The sequence below is a fragment of the Oncorhynchus clarkii genome, chromosome 29, assembly GCF_045791955.1.
Source record: "Oncorhynchus clarkii lewisi isolate Uvic-CL-2024 chromosome 29, UVic_Ocla_1.0, whole genome shotgun sequence".
NCBI lineage: Eukaryota > Metazoa > Chordata > Actinopteri > Salmoniformes > Salmonidae > Oncorhynchus > Oncorhynchus clarkii.
Window position 1 is genome coordinate 14,710,515 of NC_092175.1, and position 27,172 is coordinate 14,737,686.

At 43.5% G+C, this 27,172-nt stretch overlaps 1 protein-coding gene across 1 annotated transcript in view; it reads right to left on the reverse strand.

Annotated features, from left to right (window-relative positions):
- LOC139387998 (netrin receptor UNC5D-like) overlaps positions 1–27,172 on the reverse strand; it is a 337,146-nt gene that overhangs the window by 11,700 nt on the left and 298,274 nt on the right. The window contains exons 10-14 of the mRNA XM_071134475.1: positions 22,193–22,600; positions 21,508–21,595; positions 12,243–12,417; positions 9,194–9,424; positions 4,835–4,984 (exon numbers count right to left, since the gene is read on the reverse strand). Coding sequence (XP_070990576.1) covers positions 4,835–4,984; positions 9,194–9,424; positions 12,243–12,417; positions 21,508–21,595; positions 22,193–22,600 — 1,052 coding nt within the window. The remainder of the gene's footprint in view (positions 1–4,834; positions 4,985–9,193; positions 9,425–12,242; positions 12,418–21,507; positions 21,596–22,192; positions 22,601–27,172) is intronic.

Consider the following 27,172-nt stretch of genomic DNA (forward strand, 5'->3'; position numbering starts at 1 on the left):
TAAATATAAACAATATGGGGATGAGGTAGGTAAAATTGGGTGGGCTATTTACCGACAGACTATGTACAGATGCAGCGATCGGTTAGCTGCTCAGATAGCAGATGTTTCAAGTTGGTGAGGGAGATAAAAGTCTCCAACTACAGCGATTTTTGCAATTCGTTCCAGTCACAGGCAGCAGAGAACTGGAACGAAAGGCGGCCAAATTAGGTGTTGGCTTTAGGGATGATCAGTGAGATACACCTGCTGGAGCGCGTGCTACGGGTGGGTGTTGCCATCGTGACCAGTGAACTGAGATAAGGCGGAGCTTTACCTAGCATGGACGTGTAGATGACCTGGAGCCAGTGGGTCTGGCGACGAATATGTAGCGAGGGCCAGCCGACTAGAGCATACAGGTCGCAGTGGTGGGTGGTATAAGGTGCTTTAGTAACAAAACGGATGGCACTGTGATAAACTGCATCCAGTTTGCTGAGTAGAGTGTTGGAAGCTATTTTGTAGATGACATCGCCGAAGTCGAGGATCGGTAGGATAGTCAGTTTTACTAGGATAAGTTTGGCGGCGTGAGTGAAGGAGGCTTTGTTGCGGAATAGAAAGCCGACTCTAGATTTGATTTTCGATTGGAGATGTTTGATATGAGTCTGGAAGGAAAGTTTACAGTCTAGCCAGACACCTAGGTACTTATAGATGTCCACATATTCTAGGTCGGAACCATCCAGGGTGGTGATGCTAGTCGGGCGTGCGGGTGCAGGCAGCGATCGGTTGAAAAGCATGCATTTGGTTTTTACTAGCGTTTAAGAGCAGTTGGAGGCCACGGAAGGAGTGTTGTATGGCATTGAAGCTCGTTTGGAGGTTAGATAGCACAGTGTCCAAGGACGGGCCGGAAGTATACAGAATGGTGTCGTCTGCGTAGAGGTGGATCAGGGAATCGCCCGCAGCAAGAGCAACATCATTGATATATACAGAGAAAAGAGCCGGCCCGAGAATTGAACCCTGTGGCACCCCCATAGAGACTGCCAGAGAACCGGACAGCATGCCCTCCGATTTGACACACTGAACTCTGTCTGCAAACTAGTGGCCTAGTAAACAAATGCAGGCGGCATCTATCTTTAAAATGTTTTAAATGCTTTATTATCCAAATGTTTAACCTCTTGAAGCTTGGGGGCACTATTTTTATTTTTGGGAAAATAACGTTCCCAAAGTAAATGGCCTATTTCTCAGGACCAGATGCTAGAATATGCATATAATTGACAACTTGGGATAGAAAACACTCTAAAGTTTCCCAAACTGTAACTATATTGTCTGTGAGTATAACATAATTGATATTGCAGGCGAAAGCCTGAGGAAAATCCAATCAGGAAGTGACTCTTATTTTGAAAGCTCTGTGTTCCTATGCATCCCTATTGACTATTGAAAGGGATATCAACCAGATTCCTTTTTCTATGGCTCCCCTAAGGTGTTTACAGCCTTTAGACATAGTTTCAGGCCCTTATTTTGAAGAATGAGCATGAACGACCACATTACATAAGTGGTCAGGTGGGGACTCTCAGAGTGATTTTTGCTCAAAAGAGAGAGGCGGCCATTGTTCCTCCCGGTCCTAGTGAAAAGCCAACTGTCCCAGTTGATATACGTATTATCAAATAGATATTTGAAAAACACCTTGAGGATTGATTATAAAAAAACGTTTGCCATGTTTCTGTCGACATTATGGATATAATTTTGAATTTTTGTCTGCGTTGTTGTGACCGCTATTTCCGGTGGATTCCTGGGCATAACGCACCAAACTAACGGAGGTATTTGGATATAAAAAATATCTTTATGGAAGAAAAGGAACATTTGCTGTCTAACTGGGAGTCTCGTGAGTGAAAACATCCGAAGATCATCAAAGGTAAACTGTTAATTTGATTGCTTTTCTGATTTTCGTGACCAAGCTTCCTGATGCTAAGTGTACATAATGCTATGCTAGGCTATCGCTAACTCACGCAAACGCTTGTATTGCTTTCGCTGTAAAGCATAATTTCAAAATCTGAGACGACAGGGTGATTAACAAAAGGGTAAGCTGTGTTTCGCTATATTTCACTTGTGATTTCATGAATATGAATATTTTCTAGTAATATTTTTTGACTGTTGCGCTTTGCTATTCAGCGTTTGCTGATGACAAATATACCGGATCCACGATGGGTACTTCTAAGAGGTTAAGAAATCACTCTTTGCTAGGAAGCTTTTTTTGGACCTTTTAACTAGTAGTTGAAAGGTGAAATATAGGAAAGAGGGCAATGCAATTAGCTTGCATTCAGACATAGTGTTTAGCAAATCTTGTCATCCTGGACCTGTATTTAAAATGTGCCTCAGAGTAGAAGCTGAGGCACATGCTGATGTGCTGATGTAGGATCTGTTCATGTAATCGTATTAATTAGGATCTAAAAGGCCAAATGAATTCTATATCACTACTCCTAATCTGAGACTATTTGTGAATTTGGGCCCAGAGCTAGATTAGGTCTATAGTTTAGGGCTGTCCCCGACTACGAAAAATCTTGGTCAACCGAGAGTCGTCTGTTCTTTCGACCAATCGATTGGTAGACATTTTTAAACATGTATTTTTCAATATATAGACAGATCCTACAGTATGTTTTAACAAATCAACTATATGTAGGCTGCTGAGCTTGTCTGATCCTTTAAGCACTGCGATTAAAAATGAAGACACAAAATACTAAAGAGGGAGCCAGAGATCGATATAATTAAATGGTAAATGTACTACTGGTGATACTGGTGTGCCATCCCACGGCCTCTGCAATGGATTAGTCCACTCAGTCAGGCATGAATCAGACAGGTGTCTCGTGTACTATATTTTTTAATATATATATTTCCAACTCCTGCTCAACAACAAAAAATATTGGTCGACCAACAGCCTATCGACCAAACAATCGACAAGTTGTCTAAATGGGGTCAGCCGTACTAAAGGGTATTTAATATGTGACCGACCGCCTTGATTCAGTCTTATGTAGCAAAATTTGAAATTGTGTTTTTTACATTGGATAAAAGCAGGGACACAGAGCAACAAAATGGTATATCATACATTGCATTTGAGGAACAATGGGAAAGTAATTTTGCTTTGAAAGTTGATAAACTTGTAACCTCACTTTCGAGAAAATGGCCTTTGAATGTTTTGGTACCTACTGGAGAGCTCTTCTTTGTCTACACCCATTCAGTATTGTTCACAGCCTCTTAAACTTTAGCCCCACCCATCTCTTTAAGGGTTTATCTGAGCGTTCTGTCCTAACAATAGCAGTCAAGCACCCAAGCTAACTGACTAACGTTGGCTAGCTTGCTAGCTACTTCCAGACACAAATGAGAGAACAGCTCACTGACCATTTTACTTGCCCTAGCAGAGCTAGTTAGGCTGTTTCTATTAGTTAGTGCTAGTTTGACCACCAGAGGGTATCTTTGAGAAGCATTTGATAGCCTTCAATATTGGCTATACTAGAGAATTGAAAACTTTTTTTAAGAACATAGTATATGGGATTGGTTATAAGAAATGTAGCTTAATTCATTTGATTCATATTATGGTGTTTCTATTCCAAGAAAAACAAAAAATGAAACCCTCAGGGTTTCCGTTAGGATGGAACGGAAAATATGGCGCGATACAACGTGATGGTCAGGAGTAGGCTACAGTACTAAGAGCATAACATTTCCACACCCTAATTTGTAGTCTAACCGATACCCAAACGGAGATTCAGTGAAAATACACATCTCATTGATTTATCAAGACCAGTCCCCATGCTTGTCTCAGAGTAGTGCTGTCTTGACCTCTGAATGATGTCTCTTCCATTAATTTTGAATTAGTATTTTCCAGTAAACAACTATTTGTTTACCTTCACTAGCTTACTTTGTTCCAATATTTATGTCATTCAGTGATATTTATTCCCATTATTCCCAATTATTTATGGATCCATAAGGAAATTAACATCTGCATTTTGAAAGAATACTTTTATAATTATTTTATTAACGATAGCATAAAGATGCTGATGAAGAAATACAGAACTGTACAGTATATGCTTTATCTGATATTTTGCGGTTGCTTGAGGTCACCCACACACACTTTAATTAAGAAATAATTTTGTAGGACTGTCTAGGAGTGGTCTGAGTGGTTAAGGGAAAACTGAAAATGAGCTGTTATTGGCAGAGAGGTCTGGAACTCTATTTCTTATTGGTCTATTAACTAATTTACAGCTTGAAATTTCAGGCGGTCTTTTCAAACAGCTCTTACACTAAAAGGGCATTATCACAGTATTATTCCATCCTCGTAGTGTGGAAATATTTTTCAAAACACAGGAAAAACACGGCAATGACTGCACTGGGCTTTTAAGACCAGACCAGATAAATGATCACTTTAGCCACTAAAAGACTTCAGCTAATCATTGAAGGGCAGCAGCCTCTTGGGGATGTGGTTGTGTATCCATGAGAAAACTGAATTGGAGGTGGGCAGTCTTAAATGACTTGCATGTTAACATTCCATTCTTCAAAGTCAATTCAGTTAATACATACTGTGTACTTTCAATGACAAACAAACAGCCAGTCAATTAATATGTTATGTGTGTGTGTTTGTGGGGGGGGGGGGGGGATAATATAGTTCTGGTCCCCTGCTGCTGTCCCTGCTCTTTGTTGTGACCACAGAGGAAGAAGAAGGGATGGTTGATGGAGGAAATGACTCTGATGAAGAGATTGTGGTGGAAGGGAGATTTCTGTAATGATTGGGTTCCATGCACACCCACACTCCCTCTCTAATCCCCTCCCACACACCCCCCGACACCCGCTCCCAACACATTCCTCCATCCCCTACCTGGCAGGTGGTGAAAGGCTTGATGCTCCAGAGGAACTGGGGGACGTCCTGGATGGAAAGCTGCAGGTTAAGGGAGTTCCCCCTGAACAGCAGCGTCTTGGGCTCCTCCAGGAGACAACCACCCCTCACCCGCTCGGCCGACGCCACTTCCTGATAGGGAGATGAGGGAAGGAGAGATAAAAGGGTGAGAATTACATTAAATCCGGGTGTGTTTACATCGTTGCAGAATAGTATACATGGATTACAGAACATAGAAAAGCAATATTATTCAGTCACAACCCCTCTCCTTCATCTGTAACCCCATGGACTGCAGTGAGAAGCAGTGCTCTGAATAGGGTTGCAAAGCTACTGGTAATTTACCAAAGTTACTGGAATCTTCGGTAATTTTGGTAATGAACAGAAACTATATGGCAATCTATCGTAACGTTGTTAATTTATACTTGAATAATTTACAAAAAAAATGTGATCCGTATATAGAATTAATTTACTATATCTGCGTCCGTATTGTCCGTGAGTTTTTAGTAGATAGATGATATGGTTCTAGAGAAAATAGCCTAATTAATGAAAAAAAGCATCTAATCAACAATTACCTCTGCAACTCATCCAAATATTGACTTTTTTTCACAACTGCCAACAGTTTGCCGCCAAAACATTGACAACAAATACATAGTGTGTAAATAAATCTAAAGGATATTTCATGCTGAAACACTCATATTAAATTCCAATGGTATTCCCTAAGTAGATGGTTTAGATTTAGGAAAATGTTTTACAGCTTTGTCATTCTATGTTTTATTTTTAAATCATCTTATTTAATTATTTCATATATTTAACATGTGATAAGGCCACACGGAGGGCCAGAGACACCTGGGATAATGTGAAGTCCCCAAAAGGGCCACTAGATGTATTGTGACAGATTACATAACAACCTTGAAAGATACGAAATTCTGGTAGTTTACTGGTAAACTTAAAAGGTTTCCAGTAATATACCCTCCCTTGCAACCCTAGCTCTGAACAACTAGCTTCCCCTGAATATCTAGACAGCTCTAACCAGTTGCATTAAACAGCTCATGGGCAGATTAGGTATTCAGTTAGCCCCCTTTGCAAGAGAAAGCAAGTGGAATAATTGCTTAAAAGGCATTTTTCTTCATTTAGAAAGAATTCCATAATCATGTCACGCGTAGAATGAAACCTCCCAAACACACAATGAAACAAATAAACAAATCCTGGCATCAAAACGTCCAATAAATAAAGATCAGGCAGCACAATTCCCCTAAAATGCTGTTTCAGTTGAACTCATTGACATCACATGAGAAGCCACACAAAGAGACAGAAATCAAACCTAATCTTCCAGAATAGCATTTCCTATTGATGAAAGGACTTTGGTGATTTCACGCTTTTTGGGTTCTCATCTGTGGGTATTGTTGTGTGATTCTCTAGGGAGACCGGGAGCATTAGTGAGTGTGTATGTGTCTTTGTGTGTGTCTGTGCGTACGCATGTACTGTCTGTCTGTCTGTCTGTCTGTGTTTCCCAAACTCGGTCCACATTTTGGTTTTTGCCCTAGCACTACACAGCTGATTCAAATAATCAACTCACGATTAAGCTTTGATTATTTGAATAAGCTGTGTAGTGCTAAGGGAAAAAACAAATCGTGCACCCCTTGGGGTACCCAGGACCGAGTTTAGGAAATTGAAAAATCGCAACCCTGCTGGGCATCACAAGGGAAATCATTCATCGTATGAAGCCCAAAAAACCCCACCAAAACAGGACAAATAAAAAGGGCAGAGTGACAGAGACAGAGAAAATTGGTTGGTGGGTTCCCCAAATGCAATTTCTCTCTATTCACCATGCAAGGCTCCCCTCTGACTGATGCGTCCATAACTGAATCTGCTCCAATGAGCCAAGATCTGTCAAATCACAACCTCTCTGGAGAATAACACACAGATTTAAAGCAACTGGCTGCTGTCAGAGGTGTGTGTGTGTGTGTGTGTGTGTGTGTGTGTGTGTAGGTGTGTGTGTGTGTGTTTGTCTTTTTGTGTGAACGAGGCAGAAAGAGGATAATGGGTGTCGATATGAGAGAGAATGAGAGAGTGATTGAAATTAGTTTGTGTGACAAGGCAGTAGATACTCTTCATCGAATACGATCCATACATCATCTCTTTACAGAACTAAAGAGAGAATGCACACACACACTCTCTCCTTAACTATCTCTCTTTCTCCACCCTCTTTCTGTAATGTGTGTGCTCCCTTGCCAGGTTCATCTTTCGGAATGGAATGCTAAAAAACATTTAATTAACACACTGCAAACATTCAATTAAGCCCCAGAAAGAAGACAGGGGACGAAACATTGCAACGATGTCTCTTGTCTTTGTAATTAAAAGTCCCTCCTTGTCGCCTAGTTGTCGAACAGTCTCTCTCTCTCTCTCTCTCTCTCTCTCTCTGTCTCTCTCTCAATTCAATTTAAGGGCAATAAAAATGAACAGTAAACATTACACTCACAGAAGTTCCAAGAGAATAAAGAAATGTCAAAATATGTATTTTTTTTATTTTACCTTTATTTAACTAGGCAAGTCAGTTAAGAACAAATTCTTATTTTTAATGACGGCCTAGGAGCAGTGGGTTAACTGCCTGTTCAGGGGCACGTCAGATTTGTACCTTGTTAGCTTGGGGATTTAAACTTGCAACCTTTCGGTTACTAGTCAATCAAACACTCTAATCACTAGGCTACCCTGCCGCCCCAATATATACAGTGTTGTAACGATGTGCAAATAGTTAAAGTACAAAAAGGAAATTAAAAACATAAATATGGGTTGTATTTACAATAGTGTTTGTTCTTCACTGGTTGCCCTTTTCTTGTGGCAACAGGTCACAAATCTTGCTGCTGTGATGGCACACTATGGTATTTCACCCAGTAGATACGGGAGTTTATCAAAATTGGGTTTGTTCTCGATGTTCTTTGTGGATCTGTATAATCTGAGGAAAATATGCGTCTCTAATATGGTCATACATTTGGCAGGAGATTAGGAAGTGCAGCTCAGTTTCCACCTCATTTTGTGGGCAGTGTGCACATAGCCTGTCTTCTCTTGAGAGCCAGGTCTGCCTATGGCGGCCTTTCTCAATAGCAATGCTCACTGAGTCTGTACACAGTCAAACCTTTCTTTAAGTTTGGGTCAGTCACAGTGGTCAGGTATTCTGCCACAGTGTACTCTCTGTTTAGGGCCAAACAGCATTCTAGTTTGCTCTGTTTTTTTTTGTTAATTCTTTTTGTTTTCTCATGACTTGGTTGGGTCTAATTGTGTTGCTGTCCTGGGGCTCTGTGGGGTCTGTTTATGTTTGTGAACAGAGCCCCAGGACCAGCTTGCTTAGGGGACTCTTCTCCAGGTTCATCTCTCTGTAGGTGATGGCTTTGTTATGGAAGGTTTGGGAATAGCTTCCTTTTAGGTGGTTGTACATAATTAGCGGGTTGGCCTAAATCTGCTCTGCTGCATTATTTGGTGTATTTTGCATTATTCTCTCTCTCATCTCCGGAAGAGCGTGAAAATCTGACGGAAGAAAGAAAGTCACAATGTGGAGGCGTGACGACAGATATGCGCGCGCGCACACACACACACACACACACACACACACACACACACACACTTCTAGCAAGCTGTCCTGTGTACAGTATAACCTTTGCATAGTACTTCCTGTCAGTTGAAACCTATTACTGCAGGCTAGCTGTTAGACAAGGGTTACTGACATCTTGTCCTCTCACAAATTACTCTCAGCCTAAACTAGTGTGATAGGCAGTCAATATATCCATCCATCCATCCATCCGTCCGTCAGTCAGTCAGTCAGTCACTCAAGCAGTCAGCCAATCAGTTAGTTAGTTAGCCAGCGAAGTAGCCACCCCAGACTGATCACTAGCAACACACTTTTATTTGGGATGATTGAAATGGTCCTGAGAACGTCGATATACAGTATGCCTTCCTCGGTGCGCACCAATTTTTTAAAAATAAAACGATTGCCCAGCACTGGGATGCTAGAAGCTGGAGAGCACTGCTCAGACCACTGTGAAATACCAGTTCACAATGCTCTTGCAAGTTGTGTGAATGCTGATGATACCTGATGGTATCGTGTCGTTTTAAAATTATTTTGTTTTAAGCCTTCCCCAAACCATAGCTCTAACCTTTACCCCTCTATCCTAAACTTAACCCTTTGAGTTGTTTTTGTTTTAACCCTGTAACCACACAGAATTAATGCATAAAAAATACACATTCATCCATAATATGTCGAATTTCGAAGGGAAACTATGCGATCTTGTTGGCCACCCATCCATTCACCCATCAAGCCATCCATCCATCCATTCACCTTCTCCATACCTGGAATGCGTAGGGGGTGTCGTCGACACAGTACACTCTGAGGCTGTATCCCAGTGGATTGGTGTTGTCTGCACTACCGAACACGGCCAACCTCAGCCTCTTCACAGCCTCCTGGCTCAGAGGCTCCCCCACCAGGGCGTAGCGCCCTGGATGCTCCAACAGCAGGTGGCAGCACTGAGCCTCCAGCAGACAGTAGCAGGAAGTGCTCTCCTCCTCCACCGACATTACTTCCTGTGTGAGAGGAAGAGAGAAAAAAATAAGGAGTTAGGTGCGGGTTGGGGCTATAATCTAATGGTTTTTAATGTGGAAAAAAGCCTGGGGATGGATAAAGACGCAATCAGCACATTGGGCATCATGAACAGCAACGTGATTACCACACCGTATGCATAGGTAAATTCTCCTTCATTCTGTGCTCAATTCCCCTCCTAAATCACCTACTGCACCATCCCAGTGACCCTGTGGCCCTCTGTACTAAGCTTATAAGGCATGGTTAAACCCTATAAAGCCAGGCTGCATAATATAGTAATGTAATCCACTGGCCTAGATGCAACACCTGGCCCATTAGCTCTGCAGCAGACATAAGGAATCTACTTTCTATATACCTCATCCTCACCAGACAGCCAGCCAGGCAGGCAGGGGAAGAAAATGATGGAGTCAAACGCCCCAAAAGCTTAGCAGCATTAAGGGAAAATGTGAGGAAGAAAGAGAGGAGGGAGAACGAAGGTGAGGAGGTGGGGGCAGAGAGAGAGAGAGAGAGACAGTGGGGATGGGAGATAAGGGGAGAGAGAAAGCGAGAGAGAGCGAGAGATTGAGAGGGAGCGGGAGAGAGATGCCTTCCATCTCTGGTAATGTCACTAATTCCAGCGATGGTTCACATTTGAAGAGGCTGGCCTGGCATTCTGCCTGAGATAAAGGGCTCATTATTTCACAGTAAAGGAGACAGGTTGCGCCACGGCTCCTTCACATGGGCAAGACGAGGGTGGCCTCTCTCTCATCTCGGTCTTTCTCAATTTATTTCAATTCAATTACCAATTTCTCTCTCCCTCTTCACCTTCTCTCTCTCCCATTCTCTCTATCTGCCTTTAAACATTTCTCTCTCTCTCTTTCTTCTTTATCCCTCCTTTTATCTTTTCCTCTTCCCCCTGCTCTCCCTCTCTCCTGTCAGCATATAACCCACAGCGCGCGCACACATTCATTCGTCGACTGGTCTTTGATAGCTAGCTGCCTTTTGTGCAGCAAGCGTCTCTCGCCAGCAAATTATATCCAGTGTAAATGTCATAGGCAGTGAATAGGCCAGGGCCTTTGACCGTCACAGGTCAAATGCAAGGCACAAGGAGCTCTGAGCTCCGGGGTCAACTATGCCTAGGTGAGCTACCGGTCACTCTCCAACACTCCTTTGATGAAGTAAGTTAAACATTAAAGTTCCAATGTAGCAATATTAAATCATTTCTGGGCAACAATCAAGTACCTTACTGTGTTTGTTTTGAATCAAAATTATGAAATAAAAAATACCTTGTTAGCAAAGAACAATTTCTCAAGCAAGAATATTGCTAGGACTGTCTGGAAGTGGTCTGAGTGAGGAGGGAAAAACTGAAAACAAACTGTTATTGGCAAAGAGATTTGGAACGCTCTTTCTTATTGGTCTATTGACTAATTTACCGCCTGGCGATGACTCCATCTCACCAACTCCATCTCACCAAAACAGGCAGAAAATGTAGGTGTTTTTTTAAAACAGCTCTTACACTAAAAGGGCATTATCATAATTTTCACAATTTCATATATATATATATTTTGTGTGTGTGTGTGTGTGTGTGTGTGTGTGTGGAGAATATAGTTCTGGTCCCCTGCTGCTGTCTCTGCTCTTTGATGTGACCACATAGGAAGTAGAAGGGATGGTTGATGGAGGAAAGGAATCTGATGAAGGGATTGTGGTGGAAAGGGATGCTTCTGTAATGATGGGGTTCCACGCACACCCACACGCCGGTCCCCTCTCAGCCAGTCTTTTCAAACAGCTCATACAGTAAAAAGGCATTTGTTTATTTTTCACAATTACAACATATTATTCAAACCTCATAGCGTGGAAATATAAAACACAGGACAATCACGTTTTTTACTGCATTGGGCCTTCAAAAGAACATCGCTGATATGTCTGCTGGGCTGGATAGACGGGTGGATGGATGGAGAAAAATGGAGGGTGTGGATTGATGTCGGAGCAAAGAGCTTGAGAGAACGAGGGAGTCCCTCGTCTCGAAAGACAGCGTGGGATGTTATAAGAGGCAGAGTTTTTTTTTTTGAGAGGTTGGACTTGAGCTTTCACTACTTTTCAAAGAAGTCCATGCTAACATGAGTGAGTGAAATAGTTCCTCCTAACTGGCAGCTCAATGAACCTCAGTGGAATAGAGGCTGAGAAGTCAGTATGAAGAACAGAATATGTGGAATTTAGATTATGTGATTGAATCTTATTCTCAGATTTAGGGAAGAAGACAAGGTGAACACTGAACATTCCTGCTTTTTTGTAAGGAACAAAGAAATCGAAATCAACTTATCTCAATCTAGTATATGGAAATGTTTCATTGGATGTGAGCATATTGGGTGACATTTTCCTTGCACATTAAATGGCCCACGAAGAAAGCAAAGTTGTAGAAAATAACCGTAACATAGATGGCACATAATCGAATCACCGAGCTGACAAGGTAAAAATCTGTCGTTCTGCCCCTGAACAAGGCAGTTAACTCACTTTCCTAGGCCGTCATTGTAAATAAGAATTTGTTCCTAACTGATTTGCCTTGTTAAATAAAGGTCAAATAAATAAAAAAATCTGGGCCAGTTTTAATTTGATTTGATTACAGTGGCAGGCGTTTGCATCGTCTGGAAAGCATTTGAATGTTGTTTACTTGAACTCAGGTTACATAAACTCACGGATATTATAAAAGGAAAGTTACAATATCAATTGTGAATTATACAGAGTCTTTTACACAGTTATGTTCTGAGAGAGAAAATGCCACACTGTTCCTCTTAATGTTCTGAAATGTTTTCAGGATAATCTCACCTCCCACTTGTTATCCTGTGTCTGCCTCTTGAGGCGGATGCTCCAGTTATCGGCGGCAACCTCAGCGCAGTGGGCTATCGTCATGGCGACGGGACAGGAGAGGTCAAGGCCCAGCGGACCGTACGTGACCTCTGGACTCAGCAGGACCTCCTGTCTCTCTTCTGATAGGGTGCTGCTGAAAACACACATACAAAAACATCAGGATGGGTTTAGACTCCAAACTCTCCACAGACAGCGTACATGATTAGGGCATGTTTCTTAAACAGTGGGCTTTACATGAGCAAGAGCAAGAGGGGAAAAAGAAACAGTGGCCCATTCTAGCGAACACAGAAACTTTGATGAGGCTGCCATGAGTCCAAAAGGGCCTGCACTACTACACATATTTTTTACAGCCCAGCGCTCAATGAAAAGTGATGTCTGCTTGACTTCGTACTATTTGAGCCTCAACCGTCAGTCCTGGGGGTCAATCTCACTGTGGGTAGAATGGCCCTGATATCCCCTGCTGTCACAGGGCCAAGCCCCCCCCCCCCCCCCCCGCCTAAGCCTGAGTGACAGGTCCGACTAGCGACCAGAGGCAGAGTCAGAGGAGTGATTTCAGCTAAACTGATTAACTGGACACTCTAACGAAGGGATCAGGACCACTGTTTGTTGGTGTTGAGTGAAACATCACAAACATCCAAATACTGACTGGCTGGAATAGGGTGTGTTTGGGTACACAACCTTTTTTCTTTTAGGAGGAAACAAGTAGGCTAGCATTCTACTGTGTAGGGTAGGCTAACCATCAACGGAGAATAAAAACATATGCAAGCATATGCCTGTGTTATATTTTTTCTGAAACATCAGTTGAACACGATATGGGGTGAACAAAGTGAGATCAACCTCGCCACAGGATTTTCACTCTGCTTTATCGTTATTTATTTTTCAGATAATTATCAGTGCCTATTGTGTTAAATGTGTCTCCATTGTTCAAATGAAAGCAATCAGCAGCATAACATTGGTTATGATCTCTCGTCTAAAAATACAGAATAAATAAGACAACAGTGGTGAAAGCCTGCAGCTGTGCTGCATGTATGTGTGTTCATGTGAGCACGCATGTTTGTGAGTATGTTTGTTTGTTTGTCTGTGTGTACATATCCTAGATCTGAATGAATGAAATATTCTTATTAAATACTTTTTTCTTTACATAGTTGAATGTGCTGACAACAAAATCACACAAAAATTATCATTGGAAATCAAATGTATCAACCCATGGAGGTCTGGATTTGGAGTCACACTCAAAATTAAAGTGGAAAACCACACTACAGGCTGAAACAACTTTGATGTAATGTCCTTAAAACAAGTCAAAATGAGGCTCAGTAGTGTGTGTGGCCTCCACGTGCCTGTATGACCTCCCTACAACGCCTGGGCATGCTCCTGATGAGGTGGCGGGTGGTCTCCTGAGGGATCTCCTCCCAGACCTGGACTAAAGCATCCGCCAACTCCTGGACAGTCTGTGGTGCAACGTGGCGTTGGTGGATGGAGCAAAACATGATGTTCCAGATGTGCTCAATTGGATTCAGGTCTGGGGAACAGGCGGGCCAGTCCATAGCATCAATGCCTTCCTCTTGCAGGAACTACTGACACACTCCAGCCACATGAGGTCTAGCATTGTCTTGCATTAGGAGGAACCCAGGGCCAACCGTACCAGCATATGGTCTCACAAGGGGTCTGAGGATCTCATCTCGGTACCTAGTGGCAGTCAGGCTACCTCTGGCGAGCACATGGAGGACGGTGCGGCCCCCCCCAAAGAAATGCCACCCCACACCATGACTGACCCACCGCCAAACCGGTCATGCTGGAGGATGTTGCAGGCAGCAGAACGTTCTCCATGGTGTCTCCAGACTGTCATGTCTGTCACATGTGCTCAGTGTGAACCTGCTTTCATCTGTGAAGAGCACAGGGCGCCAGTGGCGAATTTGCCAATCTTGGTGTTCTCTGGCAAGTGAAAAACGTCCTGCACAGTGTTGGGCTGTAAGCACAACCCCCCCCCCTGTGGACGTCGGGCCCTCATACCACCCTCATGGAGTCTGTTTCTGACCGTTTGAGCAGACACATGCATATTTGTGGCCTGCTGGAGGTCATTTTGCAGGGCTCTGGCAGTGCTCCTCCTGCTCCTCCTTGCACAAAGGCGGAGGTAGCGGTCCTGCTGCTGGGTTGTTGCCCTCCTACGGCCTCCTCCACGTCTCCTGATGTACTGGCCTATCTCCTGGTAGCTCCTCCATGCTCTGGACACTACGCTGACAGACACAGCAAACCTTCTTGCCACAGCTCGCATTGATGTGCCATTCTGGATGAGCTGCACTACCTGAGCCACTTGTGTGGGTTGTAGACTCCGTCTCATGCTACCACTAGAGTGAAAGCACCGCCAGCATTCAAAAGTGACCAAAATATCAGACAGGAAGCATAGGAACTGAGAAGTGGTCTGTGGTCCCCACCTGTAGAACCACTCCTTTATTGGGGGTGTCTTGCTAATTGCCTATAATTTCCACCTGTTGTCTATTCCATTTGCACAACAGCATGTGAAATTTATTGTCAATCAGTGTTGCTTCCTAAGTGGACAGTTTGATTTCACAGAAGTGTGATTGACTTGGAGTTACATTGTGTTGTTTAAGTGTTCCCTTTATTTTTTTGAGCAGTGTATATATGTGTGTCTCTTTGTGCGCTATGGTAATTAGGCCCACTTGTTAGAGGAACATCAAGGTTACCTGCAGATCAGACTCTGATAATTAGCCTGAAGAGAGGAGAATAGAAAACATGATGACAAGATGAAAAACTAGAAATGTTTCATGATTCTGTCTTGAGTATCTCGGGAACAAATTGAAATGATTTGTTCAATGGAATTAGTTTGAGAGGTGGATCAGGTAGGGTGACTTTGGGTTGTTGATGTTTTAATAATGGATTGGAGTGTTTTCATGTTGGAATGCTTTGACTGGCATTGTGATGCTGAATGATATTCTATGATCCACTGAAACTCTTATTCTGAAAACATGCAAACAAATACACAACCATTTGTCTACGCATAAATTAGCTCCGTAAACAAGATAAAAAGGTCAAGTGAATAGTAACATGATTGCAAACAGAGAGAGGTTTGTGAGCTTGTGAGTTTGTAAGCTTAGTACAGAGGGGAAAAAGAAACAGTGGCCCATTCTAGCGAACACAGAAACTTTGATGAGGCTGCCATGAGTCCAAAAGGGCCTGCACTACTACACATATTTTTTACAGCCCAGCGCTCAATGAAAAGTGATGTCTGCTTGACTTCGTACTATTTGAGCCTCAACCGTCAGTCCTGGGGGTCAATCTCACTGTGGGTAGAATGGCCCTGATATCCCCTGCTGTCACAGGGCCAAGCTCCCCCCCCCCCCCCGCCTAAGCCTGAGTGACAGGTCCGACTAGCGACCAGAGGCAGAGTCAGAGGAGTGATTTCAGCTAAACTGATTAACTGGACACTCTAACGAAGGGATCAGGACCACTGTTTGTTGGTGTTGAGTGAAACATCACAAACATCCAAATACTGACTGGCTGGAATAGGGTGTGTTTGGGTACACAACCTTTTTTCTTTTAGGAGGAAACAAGTAGGCTAGCATTCTACTGTGTAGGGTAGGCTAACCATCAACGGAGAATAAAAACATATGCAAGCATATGCCTGTGTTATATTTTTTCTGAAACATCAGTTGAACACGATATGGGGTGAACAAAGTGAGATCAACCTCGCCACAGGATTTTCACTCTGCTTTATCGTTATTTATTTTTCAGATAATTATCAGTGCCTATTGTGTTAAATGTGTCTCCATTGTTCAAATGAAAGCAATCAGCAGCATAACATTGGTTATGATCTCTCGTCTAAAAATACAGAATAAATAAGACAACAGTGGTGAAAGCCTGCAGCTGTGCTGCATGTATGTGTGTTCATGTGAGCACGCATGTTTGTGAGTATGTTTGTTTGTTTGTCTGTGTGTACACATCCTAGATCTGAATGAATGAAATATTCTTATTAAATACTTTTTTCTTTACATAGTTGAATGTGCTGACAACAAAATCACACAAAAATTATCATTGGAAATCAAATGTATCAACCCATGGAGGTCTGGATTTGGAGTCACACTCAAAATTAAAGTGGAAAACCACACTACAGGCTGAAACAACTTTGATGTAATGTCCTTAAAACAAGTCAAAATGAGGCTCAGTAGTGTGTGTGGCCTCCACGTGCCTGTATGACCTCCCTACAACGCCTGGGCATGCTCCTGATGAGGTGGCGGGTGGTCTCCTGAGGGATCTCCTCCCAGACCTGGACTAAAGCATCCGCCAACTCCTGGACAGTCTGTGGTGCAACGTGGCGTTGGTGGATGGAGCAAAACATGATGTTCCAGATGTGCTCAATTGGATTCAGGTCTGGGGAACAGGCGGGCCAGTCCATAGCATCAATGCCTTCCTCTTGCAGGAACTACTGACACACTCCAGCCACATGAGGTCTAGCATTGTCTTGCATTAGGAGGAACCCAGGGCCAACCGTACCAGCATATGGTCTCACAAGGGGTCTGAGGATCTCATCTCGGTACCTAGTGGCAGTCAGGCTACCTCTGGCGAGCACATGGAGGACGGTGCGGCCCCCCCCAAAGAAATGCCACCCCACACCATGACTGACCCACCGCCAAACCGGTCATGCTGGAGGATGTTGCAGGCAGCAGAACGTTCTCCATGGTGTCTCCAGACTGTCATGTCTGTCACATGTGCTCAGTGTGAACCTGCTTTCATCTGTGAAGAGCACAGGGCGCCAGTGGCGAATTTGCCAATCTTGGTGTTCTCTGGCAAGTGAAAAACGTCCTGCACAGTGTTGGGCTGTAAGCACAACCCCCCCCCCTGTGGACGTCGGGCCCTCATACCACCCTCATGGAGTCTGTTTCTGACCGTTTGAGCAGACACATGCATATTTGTGGCCTGCTGGAGGTCATTTTGCAGGGCTCTGGCAGTGCTCCTCCTGCTCCTCCTTGCACAAAGGCGGAGGTAGCGGTCCTGCTGCTGGGTTGTTGCCCTCCTACGGCCTCCTCCACGTCTCCTGATGTACTGGCCTATCTCCTGGTAGCTCCTCCATGCTCTGGACACTACGCTGACAGACACAGCAAACCTTCTTGCCACAGCTCGCATTGATGTGCCATTCTGGATGAGCTGCACTACCTGAGCCACTTGTGTGGGTTGTAGACTCCGTCTCATGCTACCACTAGAGTGAAAGCACCGCCAGCATTCAAAAGTGACCAAAATATCAGACAGGAAGCATAGGAACTGAGAAGTGGTCTGTGGTCCCCACCTGTAGAACCACTCCTTTATTGGGGGTGTCTTGCTAATTGCCTATAATTTCCACCTGTTGTCTATTCCATTTGCACAACAGCATGTGAAATTTATTGTCAATCAGTGTTGCTTCCTAAGTGGACAGTTTGATTTCACAGAAGTGTGATTGACTTGGAGTTACATTGTGTTGTTTAAGTGTTCCCTTTATTTTTTTGAGCAGTGTATATATGTGTGTCTCTTTGTGCGCTATGGTAATTAGGCCCACTTGTTAGAGGAACATCAAGGTTACCTGCAGATCAGACTCTGATAATTAGCCTGAAGAGAGGAGAATAGAAAACATGATGACAAGATGAAAAACTAGAAATGTTTCATGGTTCTGTCTTGAGTATCTCGGGAACAAATTGAAATGATTTGTTCAATGGAATTAGTTTGAGAGGTGGATCAGGTAGGGTGACTTTGGGTTGTTGATGTTTTAATAATGGATTGGAGTGTTTTCATGTTGGAATGCTTTGACTGGCATTGTGATGCTGAATGATATTCTATGATCCACTGAAACTCTTATTCTGAAAACATGCAAACAAATACACAACCATTTGTCTACGCATAAATTAGCTCCGTAAACAAGATAAAAAGGTCAAGTGAATAGTAACATGATTGCAAACAGAGAGAGGTTTGACTGAAGGCCACCGGAAGTAAGCCCTAATCAACACTCCTTCTCTCACTCTCGATCGTTCATCCCTCTATTGCAACTCCTCCTAACAACCTCGCAGTCTCCCTCTCACACTTCGTCAGCCACACTTTCCCTTTTCACTCCCTTCCACTCGATCTCTCATTCACACTTGGTCACTGATCGGATCTCTACAGAGATCTCCTGACCTCGTGTTAAGGCCACGGGCTATACCGTGATGGCCTGACAAGGATCAAACAATAACTGCACTTCAAGGCACTAACACCCCGTGGGGATTTTATTGTTTCATTTAGAAAAAATACATTGTAACAACCTTGGATACTGTTCCCTACGGAGTTTCAAGCTTTTCAGTGCACAACAAGACCTCGTTAGCTCGCTGCGTCGAAGCCAAGGCTTTAACACATTAGATGAGGCTAGCGCCAGGAACTGCCTCTGTTACAAGCACGTGACATTAAAAACACTGAAGAACGGACACACTTTTCTGTGTGTGTTCAGCATAAGGCTCCCCAACTCAACACCGCTAACTTAGACGGTTAACTGTTCTCCTGATCTCTCAGTAATATCTAATAACCCCCACCAAGGCCTCTAGACTGCAGTGTGAAGACTTCCCTAGTGAGGAAAAGCCTCTCATCTCCGTCTCCATACGGCAGCCCTGGAGCCACCAAGGCTGAGCTGATCGATTCCTATCCTGCAGCCAAGTGGAGATCCACCGCCAAACCGCCTCAGGTAGTTGGATTCGTCCTGAAGTCTGAATAGGAGGAAAACATTTAATTTCTCCCAGGGTCTCTCTATGCGCTTGTCAAAAGACTCTGATTGACAGCTCAATGGTGCGCTGCCCTCCAGACTCCCTCTATTGCCAGGCAGGAAGTAAACAGAAAACAACGTTATCGGGACCAGGCAGAAACCTAAAGGTGTGGGCTCAGGGAGATCAAGGAGTGTTTAGAGTAGCGCACACCTCACGGGACAGACACAGGCAGTCCACCCCTAAGCTCTGAGGCTTAAACTATAGGTGACCTTTGATCCTTATCTTTACCCTCGCTACCCAGAAGCCTCTGGGGTGCTCTGAGGAGGAGGGAAGTGGAAGAGGGAGGAGGGATGACATGGATTACAGCCACATTTGACACATTTGACAATCAATGTCACATATTTAAACTCCTTGAGAAGTCGAAATGTAATTTCATTGATGGGGCCAACCAGTTAACCAGGTTGTCAGGGGTGGGTGATACGTTTTTGGGATGGTTTCATCCAGATGTGTTCGAGATATTACACATTTTTGGTCTGCAAAGCAATCACAAACAAAATGATCCAAAAAGACTGACTCATGGTGGTGAGATAACTTCTTGAAGCCTCTCAGAGAAAAGTCAACAGTATTACATTTCTTGTGAATGTCTTTTAACTGTCTTGCCATTTTCGCCTTGAGTAATAGCCTTGTGAAAGTCTTGACAGCTAAGTCATGGCAATGGGCTCTCCATAGCAGGCAATAGTTACCTAGAGTCTGTCTTGTTCTATCTGACAAATGATGGCAGATACCCTTAACACTGAAGACTTTAACATTCACAGCCTTAACTAGTCACACAGGAAGGAGGGGGCTGAGCCAGTTGCTGAGCCAGTCGCTCAGGGCTATGCTGCAATCTGCAGGGCCGTGTCTGCAACTGCCAGCCTCTTCCTGACACATCAAGTCCTCCCCTGTAGAGTGTGCAAGATGAGCTAAGGCTGCATGCTGGGCGGTGTATATAGTGGTTCCTGAATTAAAAGTTTCCAGGTTACGGCGCAGTGCATTGAGGTATATTATGGTATATAGTACGGTATATTGCGTCACCGCAAGGGGGAGTTATGGTTGTGCTGGTTATGCTTTTAGGTTCGGTGTAAATCATTTCTACCCAGGCGCTAATGTGTCTCTTGATGAATTGATGAATGGGTAGATAGAAACCAGACAGAAACGGATCATTGTAAACATTGAATTAACTGAATGGTAAGGATGAAGAATGGCGCAGCCATATAGCCTCGGCTACTAAGCACAGATAAATACAACTCAAAACATGCTATTCTGTTCTTTTGAAATACCTTATCTTAGTATCGTGTTTTTTATGACCTTCCTAAATGAAAGCCTCATATAAAGCAGACAATTCGGGTCTAGATGCAGTGAGGGGCACAGAGAAATAAATAAATTGGTTTAATTGGTAGTAGGCCCGAATCTAGATTCTATCTGAACCAATTAAAACATGCAAAATAGCCTTCTAAATAGGCCAAGCCTTCAATAGTAACTTTGTCGTTGGTTTCTGAAGAGTTCAGCTCATCCACTCAAGCAGGCACACAGACTCACTAATTTATGGCTGAGTCTGTGTGCTTAACTCATTACCGAATAAATAACAACAATAGAAAGAAGCATCTGGTGGCTTTAAAACTAAAATAATCGCATTCAACTCTAAGGTCAAAACACATCGACTACTATCGATTTACAGCATTTCCCTGATTCAGACTACAAATGTGCAAAAGCCCAATTAGCGGGAGGGATAGGGGCATCTTCTAGTCGCGTGCGGAGCTCAAGATTATAACAGCTGTCAGTCAAAACCAATACAGTGCTGTGAACCGGAGAATGTAAATAATCATAAAGTCCAGGATATTATATCAACAAGAGAATAGAGAACGGAACGAGTCACATTTGAATTGAAACTACCAGAGTGAATTGCATTTAAATGCCCAATTGTATTTCATACAATATTCTGCCAATATTGAAATTCGGGCTTGCTTGACCTTCTTCCTTTTTTTCTTCCTATCGGCCTACAATGAAATATAGAATTATATTGTAATCATGAAGTGTAGATGTTCTCAAAGATGCCCTCTGGTGGGCATTAACGGTAAGCACTGTAACGCACTATACCATACCACAGCACACTGCATCCTATACCATAGTATGAAGCAACTTCTAATTGAGGAACCACTATATGTGGGTGTGTTTGTGTGTGTGTGTTTGTATGTTGGAATGTGTGTGTGTGTGTGTCTGTGACAGTGAGTGAGTGAGTGAGTGAGTGAGTGAGTGAGTGAGTGAGTGAGTGAGTGAGTGAGTGAGTGAGCTTGCATACACCCGTGCGTGTGGGTGTAAATAAGTGGGAGAGAGAGAGAAATGAGAAATATGGAAAACAGGATGAGAGATGGAGTGAGATGAAGTGGTAGAATGAAAGAGAGAGCGATAAGAGGTAGGGAGGGAGGCAGGCAGCCTGATTCTCTGTGCCATATCTGTGTGTCGTGTTATACCTGCTGCTGTCCTCCTGGTTGATGACCATGTACATTTCCCAGGTAGTGTCCACAGCTATCCCCCCATGGGGCACTAACAGACTCACGCCTACAGACAGCGAGAGAAAGAGAGAGGAACAGAGGAGATTATCACGAGACACATGCACACGCTTGCACACATATGTGCACGCACGCGCACACACACACACACACACACACACACACACACACACACACACACACACACACACACACACACACACACACACACACACACACACACACACACACACAGCTGTCTCCTGTCCTTTGTGACACTTTAATCTACTGGCAAGTTAGATTAGCACTCTAGGAATTGTTTGTGGGCTCCAGTGTTGGTGGTAGTGTGTGTGTGTGTGGTACACTGGCAACATTGTGGTACAGTGGTACACTGGCAACATTGATTTGAGAGCCCCAGAGACCCTGACTGGCCTCTCTGACTGTCACCTGCACTAAATAGACCTGACACCCAGCAGTGTGTGTGCGTACGTGCGCGCGTGTGTATGTATGCATCTTGTGATCCTCTCCTCTGTGCGTGTGTGTGCCTCTATGTATGTGGTATGTTCCACATGTGTGTGTGGAAGCCTCCATGCCTGTGTATGTGCACGCTTGCGTTTGCATGTGTACATGTGTGTGGTACATTGCCCTTACAAACCACAACCCTCACCTGTATTGGGCACCACCAGCCTCCCTCCCGCGTGTCCGAACACCCCGGCCGTCCTGAGTGGGGGCCTGGATGGCGTAGACGGGGCAAGGGGGCCGATGAGGGTCTTCTCCCTCCTTCCTCTCAGCGTCCCCTCCAAACCCACACCGCTGTAGTCGGGCGCCAGTCCCCGGGGGAAGGTCTGGGGGTGGGCTTTCTGGATGTGGTACTCGGCCCCCCTCTCTGACACGCCCAGGGACACCATGAAAGAGGAGTGAACTTTGACCTTGAGGTCGGGCAGGGGGTCGAAGAGCGAAGGCTCCTGAGATATGAGTTCTTTATCCATTGAGTCCTGGAAGCAGATGGGGCTGGTGTAGGTCCGTGACACCGTTAGGTCCGGCTGCTGGGATGAGTTGATCAACAGGGGGTTGCCTGGAAAAGAGAGAATACATGATTGATTGATTGGTAAATTTATTTGTTGGATGATTGGTTGGTTGATTAGTTAACTGACAGACAAAAAGATATGGACAATGTGATTAGTCACAAACTGATTCCTAGCTATCATCACTGATGTCCCCCAGTGGCTCTGAAAGGACTGGATTGACTAATAAATATCATCTTAAATTGCAATAAAGTGTAACTAAAAAGTGTAACTAAAAACTAAACTAAACAAAAAATATAGTGTACATAGTATAACGACGTTGTTCTGTTTCCAAAGCCAACACCTCATTTGGCAGCCTTTCCTTCCAGTCCTCTGCTGACAATGAATGGAACAAATTGCAAAAATCACTGAAGTTGGAGACATATCTCCCTCGCTAACTTTAAGCGTCAGCTGTCAGAGCAGCTTACCGATCGCTGCAGCTGTACACAGACCGTCAGTAAATAGCCCATCCAACCAACCTACCTCATCCCCGTATTTGTTTTTCTGCTCTTTTGCACACCAGTATTTCTACTTGCACATCCTCATCGGCACATATATCACACCACTGTAAATTGCTAAATTGTAATTACTTCGCCACTATTGGCCTATTTATTGCCTTATCCCCTTACTTAATTTGCACACACTGTATACAGATGTTTCTATTGTGTTATTGACTATACGTTTGTTTATACCATGTGTTGTTTTTGTCGCACTGCTTTGCTTTATCTTGGCCAGGTCGCAGTTATAAATGAGAACTTGTTCTCAACTGGCCTACCTGGTTAAATAAAGGTGAAATAATAAAAATAATACAAAATGTTTTGGATCAATGCAGCTGAATCTCTGTGTTCATGACAAAGGATATGTAGCATATGGAAAACGTAATCTATCGTATTAGGAGGATATTTGGAGCTCGATACTATAGGACTGAGATTTAAGAAAGAGAGCCCTGGAAAGAGATCTGCTTAACAGACTGGTTGTGTATACAACACTTCAACATGGGTTTTAATACCATAGTATACTATAGTATTTTTGTGGGGGTAGCTGACAGCAGCCAACTATTGGTTACCCATGGTTGGTGTACTGTGTACTGTGCTACTAGCGGCATCGGACACAGTTCTGATACTGGCTTGCCTGAAAGAAGAATGGCGCTGGAATCCAGGTGAAAGCTATGATACCTTATTGATGTCACCTGTTAATTATTTTTTTTTTCAGTAGATTTAACCTTTATTTAACTAGGTAAGTCAGTTAAGAACAAATTCTTATTTACAATGACGGCCTACCAAAAGGCAAAAGGGCTAGGATAAAAAAAAAAAAAATATATATATATATATATATATATATATATATATATAGGACAAAACCCACATCACAACAAGTGTCACGTTCGTTATAATGAATGTCGGACCAAGGCACAGCGTATGTTGAGTTCCACATAATGATAAAGTGAAACTGAACAAAAACATAAAACAAATAAACTAACAACGAACCGTGACGACAGCGAAGCTACGTGCACTAACTCAAAACAATATCCCATAACCACAGGTGAGAAAACAGCTACTTAAATATGATCCCCAATTAGAGACAACGATTACCAGCTGCCTCTAATTGGGAATCATACACAAACAACAACATAGAAAAACAACCCTAGAACCCCACATAGAAATAATAAACTAGATAACCCCTAGTCACGCCCTGACCTACTCTACCATAGAAAATAAAGGCTTTCTATGGTCAGGACGTGACAACAAGAGAGAAACCACAACAATACACAAAGAGAGACTTAAGACAACAACATAGCATGGCAGCAACACATGACAACACAGCCTGGTAGCAACACAACATGGCCGTAGCATATGGTAAAAGCACAAAACATGATACAAACATTATTGGGCACAGACAACAGCACAAAGGCAATAAGGTAGAGACAACTATACATCACGTGAAGCAGCCACCACTGTCAGTAAGAATGTCCATGATTGAGTGTTTGAATGAAGAGACTGTGTGTTTTTTGCAGCTCGTTCCAGTGGCTAGCTGCAGCAAACTGAAAAGAGGAGCAACCCAGTGATGTGTGTGCTTTGCGGCCCTTTAACACAATGTGACCACCAGAACGGGTATTGTATATGGAGGATGAGAGCTGCAGTAGATATCTCAGATAGGGTGAGTGAGGGTGAGTGAGGCCTTAAGAGGGTTTTCTAAATAAGCATAAACCAATGGCTCTTGCAACGGGTATACAGAGATAACCCATTTACAGAGGAGTATAGAGTGCAGTGATGTGTCCTATAAGGAGCATTTGTGGCAAATCTGATGGTCGTATGGTAAAGAACATCTCCGTAATCTAGCATGGGTGGGATGGTCATCTGAATCAGGGTTAGTTTGGCAGCTGAGGTGAAAGAGGAGCAATTACGATAGAGGAAACCAAGTCTAGATTTAACTTTAGCCTGCAGCTTTGATATGTGCTGAGAGAAGAACAGTGTACCATCTAGCCATACTCCCAAGTACATGTATGAGGTGACTTCCTCAAGCTCTAAACCCTCAAAGGTAGTGGGGAGAGGGGCATTCTTCTTACCAAACCACATGACCTTTGTTTGGAGGGGTTCAGAACAAGGTTAAGGGCAGAGAAAGCTTGTTGGACACTAAGAAAGCGTTGTTGTAGAGCGTTTAACACAAAATCCGGGGAGGGGCCAGCTGTATCATCTGCATATAAATGGATGAGAGCTTCCTACTGCCTGAGCTATGTTGTTGATGTAAATTGAGAAGAGCGTGGGGCCTAGGATCGAGCCTTGAGCCACTCCCTTGGTGACAGGCAGTGGCTGAGACAGCAGATGTTCTAACTTCATACACTGCACTCTTTGAGAGAGGTAGTTAGCAAACCTCTTGCTCCTACTTGAGACACAGACGTCTCATCTAGACACCTGGAAATGCAAATGCGCTACGCTAAATGCTAAATGTACTCGTTAAAACTCAAACGTTCATTAAAACACACATGCAGGGTATTGAATTAAAGCTACACTCGTTGTGAATCTAGCCAACAAGTCAGATTTTTAAAATGCTTTTCGGCGAAAGCATGAGAAGCTATTATCTGATAGCATGCAACACCCCAAAATACCTGAAGGGGATGTAAACAAAAGAATTAGCGTAGCCGGCGCTACACAAAACGCAGAAATAAAATATAAAACATTCATTACCTTTGATGATATTCTTTGTTGGCACTCCTGTATGTTCCATAAACATCACAATTGGGTCTTTTTCCCGATTAAATCCGTCCATGTATGCCCAGAATATCGTTTTTGGCGACATCGTGTGGAAGTTGTAGGAACAGCAAGCTCCTGGCTATATATTTTTGCTTGCAATAAACAACTCAGAGACTGGCGCATTAATACTTTTCTGTGGTTTTTGTGACCAGGTTTTTCTTGGGATTTCGCTTGCTGTTCACGTTCTGTTATAGTCACAGACATTATTTAACCAGTTTTAGAAACTTCAGAGTGTTTTCTATCCACACATACTAATCATATGCATATACTATATTCCTGGCATGAGTAGCAGGACGCTGAAATGTTGCGCGATTTTTAACAGAATGTTCGAAAAAGGAGGGGGTAGACTGAAGAGGCTTTAGCAAACTAGGCCAAACATCTCAGAAACACCAATACTCATTAGCCGGCCCACAAGACTGGAATGGTTTACCGTATCAAAAGCTTTGGCCAAGTCAATAAAAACAGCAGCACAACATTGCTTAGAATCAAGGGCAATAGTGACATCATTTAGGACCTTTAAGGTTGCAGTAACACATCCATAACCTGAGCAGAAACCAGATTGCATACCAGAGAGAATACTATAGACATCAATAAAGCCAGTCAGTTGATTATTGAGGTTTTTTTTCAACACTTTTGATAAACAGGGCAAAATAGAAATGGGCCAAGAACAGTTAGGATCAGTTTAATCTCCCCCTTTAAATAACGGATGCACTGTGGCTGCTTTCCAAGCAATGGGAACCTCCCCAGAGAGAAGAGACGGGTTAAAAAGGTCAGAGATAGGCTTAGCGATGATAAGGGCTGAAACCTCAAAGAAGAAAGGATGTAAACTATCTGACCCAGATGTTTTTTGGGGGGTCAAGTTTAAGGTGCTCCTTTAGCACCTCCGACTCAGTGACCGCCTGTAGGGAGAAACTTTGTAGCGGAGCAGGGGAATAAGAGGGAGGAGCATCGGGGCTAGTCGCATTAGAAGGGTGATGGTGATGAGGAAATGTTGGGCGGACAATGAGGCATGGCTGATTCAAATTGGAATCCTGACTTAATGAAGTGGTGATTAAAGAGCTCAGCCATGTGCTCCTTGTCAGTAACAACCACATCATCAACATTAAGGGACATGGCCTCCCGAGTGGTGCAGTGGACAAAATATTTAAGTGCCTTTGAACGGGGTATGGCAGTAGGTGCCAGGCACACCAGTTTGATTGTGTCAAGAACTGCAATTCTGCTACGTTTTTCATGCTCAACAGTTTCCTGTGTGTATCAAGAATGGTCCACCACCCAAAGCACATCCAGCCAACTTGACACTGTGGGAAGTGTCACCGGTGGGAAGCATTGGAG